Raw genomic sequence first — 11,521 nt, forward strand, 5'->3', positions numbered from 1 at the left:
TTTAGTTATTTACCTACGGTTGCTGTCTCGTTCTGAAGGTATTTTGCACTGTTACCTCCATGTTTTGGTTCTTAGCCTCACTATGCTGCCGTCAAATTTTTGATAAGGTACAATAATATTTCCATGAGTGACACTTGTTTTTATTTTAACAACTTGTTGCGATCTAGAAGATACAGTTACAAGATTAAGGTCAACGTTAACTTCGTGATAATGTAGTTTTATTTGACTAAGAGTGATAAGAAATCCTGGAAATTTAGTTTTGCTTGTAATATCTTGAAATTATCTAATCCAACAATCGAAATAATAATAATCGAAATCCATCGAAAACATTATGAAATTTAAAAATATACAATTTTAATTTTATTGGACTCAGGAGGTTAAATATGTTTGAGGCCGGAATTTCGGCTCGATATTTATGAGCAGACTTTTGGAATAATGTTATTACTACGAAAGGGTCATTTTTAATTTCTCTAGAATAGTATTTAAAAGCCAAGTCGGGATTTATAAATGATCGACTTGATCCGGTATCTACGAGAAATTTTAGATTAAATTTGGGTAAAATGATAAAGGTAATTCACTTGATTTGGCGTTATTAAAAGGTATTATGTTAGGACTGTTATTTATAGGCAAATTTTCCGAGGTACTTAACGAAAATTTTCGTTTCTATTTACTCTATCATCATTATTAGAATTAGAATTATTTAGGTAAAGTTGATCAATAGTATGATCAGAATCATCATAATTATTATTCAAATATTCCCAATTTTCGGGATCATAGTTTTCTTGAATATCGACGTTATATAATTCTTCAGAAGTATAGTTCGGCCGTTTAGATTGTCTAAAATTGTTTGTAGATGGCGGCGGCCCTTTATTTATTGGTTTATTTTGGATATTTGGAGCGGTAGCTCGTGTGCTAATGGACATGGGTGTTGGCTTAGGTAAGTTTGCGTTCGGTTTCGGCCTGAAGACATTTATAGTGAAGGTCAGGAATCACTTTCCAAACAAAGTTAACTGCACAAAACATATTACCATCTTAAACAACAGTAAACTTATTAAACACTTTTTAAATAACTCTAAAGAACACAAACTAACTCACAAACTTTGGATAGTGAACTATAACAATATGACGGCACGCTCTGGTTGTTTATTATATCATAACATTGTTCATCTAATGAATTAGCAAAATAATGAATTTTAGTTAGAATATCTTCTATTTTGTTGGTTGTTTATTTGCATGTCTTTCCCGTTTCATCTGGAGTTCCTTTACCGTGATCAACTTCATAATAGGTCTAACTAATATGTTTGAACATTGAAATAGTAGAACATGTCTTTCTTATGATATTGTATTAATAATTCCAGTATCAACTGTATCGACCAATTATCCTATCACATGTGTTAGATGAGCCCAGGGAACGGGACCATTTTGATGGAATTTTTAGAAAGAACAGAAAAAATTTTTGTTTTTCTCGCCAGTTGAATGTAGATAGATTCAGTGATGTCAACCATATAAAAGGTAATGATTGTAATTTTTTTTGAAAATAGGTACTAATTTAATCTCAACCTTTGTAACTATATTAAACTATTTGCAAAGTAGAGATAATCTTTGAATGATTACTAAAATGTTGGTTTATTGGGTATTTTATTAGGATTACAAGCCTTGCAATACAAGGACAACCATTTTGAACATATTTTTTTGTAACAATAATTTCAGAATATTTTGTTGTTTCTCTGGGAAGAGATATTAAAAAATTGAATAATTAAATTAATAAATAGAAATGAAAGGTTTTTGGAAGAATTCACTAGAAAATTGTTTGAGAAACACAGTAAGTAAATTTTCAAAACATATAATGAGGAACTAAAATTCAAATTCAAAGTAATTTTAGTAATGATTTAATTTAAAAGAAGAAAAGAAATTTTTCTCAGACTCATGTGACCCGTCACGTTTGAGACTGATCTTGCCTTACAGTGCCACTTGTTTGACATAACTGTCTCCGAGTCGGGTGGTGCCAGTACGAGCTTCTTTTTGCTAGGCATCATTGGACCACAGATCCTTATGAGCCGCCTCAGTTTACCTTCTTTAAGGTATTTGATTCAGATGTAATCAACTGTGTTGTTTAGCAAGATCTTAATGCTTCTGAGGGTCCACGCGGAGCATACCATCTGCCGCAGAGAGGTTAACTTGACGATTCTAAAAACCCAGTTGAGATTTTGGTCTTGTCAAACGAACTTATAATATAAATTGGCCGCAATTTTTAAGAACTTGCATTTTTCTTCAATTGGACTCCAAGCTCGTGTTGAGTCCATTTTCGAGTTGCCCCCCTTACAATCAAATTGTCCTGCCGGAGCGTGTAAGGTAATTTAGATCTCTTCTATTTTAAAATTGTTTTTTTTTTCAAATAATTTTTAAAAAATAGATAATCCAAAAATTATAAAGATAAATTCAAGAACATTTAGAATCATAAACATATCAAAAGGTTTAAGAAATTAAAGAAATTTATATATTTATAGTATATTATATATATATATATATATATATATATATATATATATATATATATATATATATATATATGAATATACTCAATTTTATATTCAACTAACAAACCCGGCGAACTCCGTTTCGCCACCAGATGGCCTCGTTTTATGTAACATTTCGTTTGGTTATTAAAAGATGAAGAATATTTTTTTTTGTTTTATATTTAAAAATGAAAAATTTTATTTCATTTCACAACAGCAATGAATTCATTTCGATTACAAAAATGAAGTGTTATTTAGTTGAACTTCTCTAAGTAAATGAAAGTGAATCCAAAGTAAATACTGAATCGAAGCGTTATACGTGTCCGCAAATTATCTGTTTCATTGAAGTACTCTTTGGTAAACCACATTTTCTGTTTTTTGGTCTGACGTTAACACAAACAAAGCGGATGGTATCCCAACTCGTGAACACGCAACGTATAACTGCCCATGTGAAAAACAATGATTTTCTAAATTTATCCCGCAAACACTAAGCGATTGGCCTTGCGACTTGTTGATTGTCATTGCGAACGCAAGGCGAACTGGAAATTGCATCGTTTGAATTCAAACGGAAGATCAGTCGGAATCATTGGTATTCGAGGAATACATACATTTTCACCTGAGTAATTTCCGTTAATAATGGTTGCCTCAGTCATAAGTCTTTTTACCGAAAGTCGAGTACCGTTGCAAAGTCTTGGTGGATTCAAAAATTCAAAGAGTCGCCGCAATTCCAGATGATGCTAACGCCAAAGCTATGTCACATCTTGATCGAATAGTGGCCAAAATCAATGAAATGACAAATGTTTTCCCTGTTCCTCCAGGTGCGTCCAGGAAGAATAGACCACCAGTATTATTGTCCACTGCTTGCATTAATGTTTCGTATCCTTTTTTTTTGCTGTTCATTCAGCAACGGCACATTATTTCGAACGAATTCCTGCAATGTATCAACATTGTATTGCAGCTCTCGATTTAATTCTTGGTTGAATGCATAGTGCATCGATCGATTTGGCGCAATCATTCCTACTTCAATCAGTAGCTTGTTTGCAATAGTCAACCATTGATCCTCAATCAGAATCAATCCTTCATTGTAGATTTCATCGGTTATTTGGATGTCAGGATTCTTCGTTTGAATGCGCAAGCGATGCAAGATATCTTCACATATGTCGTCTTTGTATTTGTTCCATAACTGAATTGGTTGTGAAGGAAAACATGTGGTGATGATAATTGCGAACAGCGTTCGTATTTGATGAAACAACTGAATCCGCAAGTGTTAAATCCCAATGAGAATCGTTCTCCAGCAAATCTAATAGTTGACATGATTCTCGATATGTTTGGCATTGGTGGCTATTTACAGTTTTCAAATGCGCAAATGATTTTGGTCCACGTACATTTACCAACTGCGGTCGCAAATAAAAACATTCATCATTTCTAGAATGAACAATATACATGCGACCTAGTGCATCAGTGGAAAACACCTGTGGCCAATCTGGAACTGGGGTTCCTTGTTTGCGACGTTGGAATTTCTTTGTTGATTGATTCCAAGTGTAATACTTGGGCATTTCATCGTACATCAGCGTCGCTGCGAATGGATCTGCTTCACACATTGCAAAGAAGCTAGTCAATGTTGTCGATGGTGGTCTCTCAGCTCGTTGTGCCGCATTAGCTTCAGTGAAGTAAACTCTTTGGCCATTTTACAAATGTACAACTGTGGGATATCTTTCATGAATTTGAAATGATAATAATCGCCACAGTGCTTCATTAGTACTGACGTATCTGCCCATTTGGAAGTTGCTGATTTCGTAATTCGCATTTTCCGACGCAATACCAAACACAGCCATGTCGCTGCCTTTTGTGACGTTTTTGCACAAATATTTGATTGATTTGGCCGAATGACAACTCTCAACGTTTGCATGTGTTTCGAAAATTCGTGATAGCAGCGGGCAATATGGTACAATGAATTCATTTCCGATCTCAATCTCTTGATTTTGAACTTTAACTTTGATAGTTCGACTATTATCTTCTTTTGAACGCCGACGATAAACTGGACATCCATCGTTCCCTGTGACTGTTTCAGTAACTAACGGTGGCGGATATCGTTTTGTGCACTTTCCATCAGCCATGCAAGGCGATAATGGATTTAATGCACCGCACGGTCCATGCACCATCTGTGTCGTCACAATATCGTGTAGATGGGGATCAGTGACTGGATCAGGAATTTCAGCTGATATGATGTCATCCACTTCATTTGAATGTAATTTGTTCAGCAACCAAATTAGGATATGAGCATGCGGTAGTCCACGCTTCTGCCATTCCACCGAGTACATATAACAACGTGTGTCACCAAAAACTCGATATTTAGTAAGCACATCCATCATAACCTTGAGTTTTTGCTGAAATACTCTGGCGATTATGTCATGGCGATCTTGCGGTTTTTGGCCCGGTTCCAACTCACGTTCAATTTCCGTCCACTTCGGATTGCATGTGAACGTAATAAATAATTCCATAATTTCACACGTACGTCATAGCGTCTTGAGCGTATTCGTGCATGTGGCGTGGGCTTCCGATATAAGATGATGGGAGAATCGTCAGACGTCCAATATTCTGAACATCACCATCTGAATGAATAGCATCACGCAAGTGTATATAGACCTCAGGTCGTAGCTTTGCCTGATTGAATCGGATGAACGCTAAACGTTCGGTCTCGACTTTGACATACATGTCGACAGCGAATTGCTGGAATAGCCGACGGCACTTCAGAATGACATTCTCCTCATGTGTACGAATCATCATACGATACGCATGGTAATTCATTGCGCTTAGATTTTTATTCGTTGATACGCCTGAAAATGCAAAATTAAATGAATTGTTAATGGAAACCAATAATAGAAATTGTAATTGTATCGACCATCTTCAACGTGATGTCGTATCCGTCTTGCCCTTGCCAATAAATGATTGGATATTGTAACGCATCGTACAAACGATGTGTCTCGTTTACATGATGCATGATATTGCTTCTTCTGAACGACAATGTCTCGCGATTTAGTTGGATCTCCAACAATACTTGCAGCAACATCATTAACGGTGGGTGCATTGAATCTTCGCACATGTTCACCTGTTGGCTCTTATGACAAATTTGTGTGTATCCACAGCATTATTAGCGTAAAAAAATGCTTGCAACTGTTCAATAATTCGTCTCTTTAACTGTTGTGTTCCCTGTATATTGCACCGCACATTCAGCTGATCCACCATCGACGAAATGAAATATACTTGCAGAAATTGATGCGGTTCATCTGGTGTTGGCACCATTGAACCATGCAAATGATATATTTGTCCTTGTATCTGTAATTGCAAACAATCATTTGTTGAAGAATACGGTGTAACTTCTAATCGTATAGTGTGTTGTGTATATGTAGTTGTTATGTGTTGCAATTCATTGTGTTGGTGTGAGTGATTGGTTATGTGTGTTGTATCTTTTACCTTGCAAGTCGGCATGAAGCCGCCTTCTCGAATGATATTAGCGCCAAAGGAAGTCATGCGAAAGCAGTGATTGTATTCAATGATGTGTTGAAGAAAATGGCTGGAATCGGGATCATTTCCATCGAACAATGGTTTCAGTGGCTGTGGGGGTGTAAGTAATGGATCCAGTTTGACTTTTCCAGCACAATCCAGCCGTTTCTCTTTTGAACTGTAACGCATTGCAATATCGGCATATAGTCGTCATTGGTCCAATATCTAAATTTTCATCATCACTGTAGTTCGCAGTGGGATCATATTGGAATGCCAAGCGATTGTATGATGCCAATGATCTTCGTGTGCTCACGCATTGTCTCAATTCTGTGAATACACTTGTTGCTGGCTTGCATGTCTCGTGCGGCGGCCGATGTTCGCACGTCGTCCTCTAGGCATTTTGGACTATGGACAGAGTGGTGAATTCAACTTCAAATGCACCATCCACATAATTTACACCGCTCAACTTACCACCTTAAAGACAAATGCCTGCTGTTGAAATTGAATAAAAATTTGCACAATACACGTGATTGATTTGATAGTTTCCAATGGAAATATTAGGAAACGAATTACTTATTTTTTTTTTACTTTTTTTCACAATTTCACAGTGAATACAATATAGTTATAGCGTCAGGAAGGAAAACCCGATTTATTTTTATATTTATTTTTATTTTTATATAGTATTGAATATTCAATATATAATTTTATATTCAATATTCAATTTCTTATTTCTTAGGCCTTTTGATATATTAATGCATCCAAATGTTCTTGATTTTAGGTCTCTTCTGTTTTAAAATTAGTTTTTTTTTGATAATTTTTAAAAGAAAGATAAATTTGACGTTTCGACTTTTTTTAAGTTTTTATCAAAATATAATATTAACAATGACAATTTGCTTATTTATATTGGTTAGGTTATATATATATACTCATAATATAGCTGGCAAAGACTTCTTTACAACTCATATATATTTGTAGTTTTTTATTTTTATTGGGAACGTGGCAAAGACACACCAAAGTGGACGACTAACTTCAATATATTTTCCGAGCTTTCGAATACTTAGGTATTCCCATCGTCTGGGAAATAATTAATTAAGATTGCCGTGATTTTTGATATTATTAAAGCTCGTAAAATTTTAAACTCAGAATTCTAAATTCAATATTTAATTTTAATTTAAATATTTCAATCAGATAATCGGCTGTGCATCTGTTTTGGCGAAATCTACTTTGTTCTGGTATCAATAAATTATTCTACTCTATTACCCAGAGTACCCAGATAATTTTTTTCATGATTTGCATAGAACGTTAGTTAAAGATATTGGTCGATATGAGTCTGGTTTAGTTCTTGTTCTGTGAGGTTTCAAAAGTGGAGTTATCACGGCATTGCACCAGCAAGTGAAGATATTATCAATCCACATGTAGTTTTAATAAGTAACTTTAACCTAAGAGCCTCATAAAGTTCAGGTGTGTTGAAAGGGTAATTGATGGAATTTGTTTCAGTTCCAGTAAAATCTATTAATTTTTGATTCTTAATTATCTCCTGTATTCTGTATAAATGTCTGGTCGTAGTTTGAATCACTAGAGTTATGTTCATATTATGAGGCTAATGTTTATGCTATTACATTTGATTTTGTGATAAGGGTATCATTTATAGCTGAGAATGAACTTCTTGATGGTTGTTTAATTCCTGACATCTTCCGGATATTTTACCATACTAAAGATGAAGAGGTTGAGTTTATAGTAGACACGAATTTAATCCATGATTCGCGTCTAGTGTCTACTCTTTTTCATAACATATCTTGCTTGAGCTCTTTCTTTTCTAGATCGATAAAATTTTCTGTTGAGTTTTGTCGTTTAAACTTGTTAAAGTAGTGTTTATATGTTCTGATCGTGCTTTGACAATCTTTGTTCCACCAAAATAGTGGTTTACTAATATTTTACTATATCCTGTGTGTTTTTGCTGCTTCTATAATAGTGGATGTGAAGATTTCTAGTAAGATTTTCTACTTTTGTGATAAGCATACTTTTGTAGTGCTAATCTTAGTCTCAATTGTTTCGCTAAATTTTGCCCAATAAGCATTTCTTAGGTTCCATTTTGGGTTTAGCAAACTATTATTCTCCGAGTAGTTTGATGAATATGACATATTTATGAGAAAATGTTCGCTTCCAAATAAATATGGTATTACATCCCAGTTTAATGTGGGGGTTAAAGTTGGTTCGCACAAAGTGATGTCTATCGCTAATTTTGCTCCTGTATATATGTCGAGCTTTGTTGATCTTCCGTCGTTCAAGATGTTGAGATTTAGAGAGTTTGTCATGTTTTCTATCGATTTACCTTCAGCTGTAGTGTGCTTTGATCCCTATAGGGGATATATATATATATATATATATATATATATATATATATATATATATATATATATATACAGGGTGTTTCAAATTAAGTGCGCACTATTTCTAACTTTTTTGATATACTAGATACAAAGTATGTTAAATCAGCATAGTAGTAGTATTTTTCACGCTGATTAAGATGGTGAAAACAGAAAAACAATTGCTTATACCGTTTTCGAGTAAATCAGAAAAATACAATATTTTTTAATAGAACACCCTGTATATTTTTTGCTGAAACTTTTCCAAATTACTCACAGAATATAAAAGCTCTGATTTAGCATTAGTCTAAATCTAAAAATAACCAACTTATTAACTTATTCCTCTCTAACAAGTTGGCTGTGGATATTTATTTTTTTAACAAGTTGGCTGAGGTAAACCTCAAGAATAATCTAAATATTTTATTACAGTATAAAAAACAAATACAAACTAGATTAACCTTTAAGTACACGCGTGGTTTAGGTTAACATAACGTCACGCGTGGGGTCTAGAAGTATCCCCAATATAAATTTACTTATAAAATCATTTTTTTAAAATATTTTTTAAGAGTCGTTTTAGATTATAAGAAAAGACATTATAATATTTATGAAAATTGTTTATTAATTATAAAACAATCAGTATTTAGACAGTAAGAAATATTTTTATAAAATTAACAATCTTCTACATATAATTTTTAAGGCACATGTTCAATGTACTAAAATTTAACAAAAAAGTCAACTTCTAACTAACTTAATATTTTTTTCTAATAAAATAAGAATCAAAAAGAAGTAATTATACGAAAATTAAACAATTAACATTATAGAAAAAAAAATGACAATACTTGAAACGTACTACCCTAAACTAACGTTAAAAATTATTCTTTGGGTAGGCATGGTAAACAATAAGTAATTCCTACTGAATGAGGCTTGCAAATAGTTTTTTTGCAAGACTTACAGACAATAGTACTTTTTTTATCTTTAGATCTGGGACAACTATAACATCTTCGCTTAATTTTTGGGGCACTAGGACCAGGTTCATCTGAGCTAGGCAAAGTCTGCTTTTTGTCCATCAACTTGATCATTATCGCTCTTACATCTTTGGTCAAGTTAGTATTATTTTCCAGTCTTTGGCAAATGTGTGGCTTTATAAGAGACATTGCAATAGACTTTATGTATTTTCGTCGGCTCTTTTCCTTATTTTGATTGGATAGAACCCAGAGAACATAACCATTAGCAATTGAAACATTCATTATAGCACCAAAAATTGCGTTTGTCCATCTCCGTGTTCGACGTGAGCATGAATAATTTGAACATTTCAAATCCAAGGCATCTACTCCTCCTTTAGTGCTGTTATAAAATTCTATGATTTCCGGCTTTTTGGACTGCTCATTAACTGATATTTCATGGTGCATTGATGAAAGTAGAACTACACTCTTGTTCTTTTTTGGTACGTGTGATACCAATGTTTTGTCACGTACAAATCCAAATAAGGAAGATTCCTCGGGCCTTGTCTTATTGGGGAGAAACTCACGTGGAATTTCTCGTTTATTTTTTCGTATGGTGCCAACATATGTGAGTCCTTTTTGTAAGAGAAGATCCACTAGTTCAATCGAAGTGAACCAACTATCTCCAGTGATATTTCTATTTGATCCATACACCGGTTCAGTCAACTTCAAAACATCCTGAGTTGGTACGGATTGTGAAGAATTTCTTTGTATTAGAGGCTTTCCTGTGTATATAAAAGCGTTGTACAAGTAGTGGGTTTTTGCATCACACATGCATTGAACTTTCAGCCCATATTTTCCAGGCTTGCTTTTGATAAACATCCTGAACGAGCATCTACCACGAAATTTCACCAACATTTCATCTATACATAAATATTCCGAGCAAGTATAGTTGTTACTGCAGTTTTGGATAAATTTATCAAACATTTCGCTTATCAAAGCCAGTTTGTCAGTGGACTTCCTTTGTTCCCGTGTGCTAAGGTCATCAAATGTGATATTGAAATGAATGAACAAAAATCTGTTCAATCCCATTACGCCACGAAATATGTCTCTACCAGTGTAATCAGATGCCCATAATGATCTAACATCTTCGTGATTTGACTTGAAAATTGCAGTAAGTAAAATTAATCCAAAATAAGTTCGCAACTCACAACTATCTATGTTTTTGGCATAGTAAGGTCGTATCAGTGGTGAAATATATTTAGCTTCTAGCTTTTGATTAGTATACTGCACTATAAGTTGGATTATATCATCAGCAAGCAATAGTTCCCATGTTTCTATTGGTGATATTTCATTCTTAGAAAGAGCAGGCCCTTTCAAACCCGCGCGCTCTTCGATAATGTTGTGCTGTCTAATACGAGATGAATGTGGAGGAGTTTTGCTCCATTTAAATCGGTTTTTACCGTAAAAACTATTACTGGTTGTATCTTCTGCGGACTCAGCGGCGGAAGACTCATCGCTTTCCTCTATTTCAGACGCTGAATTATGTTCGCTATGTATTGATTCACAGTCACTTATATCACCTACTTCTTCCAAAATGTTCTCTTGAGTCGTGTCTCCTATGCCTTCGCTTTCCGAGTCACTAAAATCGTTTATAATTTGCGCAATATGATTTTCGTTTAGTCGGCGATTCATTTTTCATTTATACAACACCAATTCTGAAAAAGAAACAAATAAAAAGATAACCAAAGTGAAAAAAGTAACTACGTTAAATCACGGGTGGGGTCTGCAAGTATCCCCACGTGTACAAAAATGGAACTTACCTTAACAGAAGAGTGACGAACGTCCGCTTGCCGAAAGGCCTCACGGCGCACTGAGATTAGCCGGAAACGCGCGATTGTAAGGTGTCAATTTCAAAAAATACTCTTAATAAACAGTGCGTGGGGTCTGCGCAGACCCCGCCCGTGACGTTAAAGGTTAAGTGTGCAAAAATATCGCCGTTTTGTTCAATACATTTTCGAGTATTCGTTAGTAAACATTGCGTAGCTTTAAAAATTGTTCTGCCGTCGATGGATGCTATAATGTGTCTGATACTAAATTAAGTTCGCCCAGATTCGTATATCCTCTTTTATAGACCTCGTTCTTGACATAACCTCAAAAGTAAAAGTGTAGGGAAGTTATGTCAGGAGATCTA

At 34.5% G+C, this 11,521-nt stretch overlaps 1 protein-coding gene across 1 annotated transcript; it reads right to left on the reverse strand.

The window, feature by feature from the left end:
• Positions 1-9,258: 9,258 nt before the first annotated feature.
• LOC130449898 (piggyBac transposable element-derived protein 4-like) lies at positions 9,259-11,022 on the reverse strand. Its single transcript, XM_056787964.1, has one exon. It carries the CDS (start codon positions 11,020-11,022, stop codon positions 9,259-9,261), a length of 1,764 nt encoding a protein of 587 aa, XP_056643942.1.
• Between the last annotated feature and the right edge of the window lie 499 nt (positions 11,023-11,521).

This window comes from Diorhabda sublineata, chromosome 10 (genome assembly GCF_026230105.1).
Source record: "Diorhabda sublineata isolate icDioSubl1.1 chromosome 10, icDioSubl1.1, whole genome shotgun sequence".
In the NCBI taxonomy this organism is placed as follows: Eukaryota; Metazoa; Arthropoda; class Insecta; order Coleoptera; family Chrysomelidae; genus Diorhabda; species Diorhabda sublineata.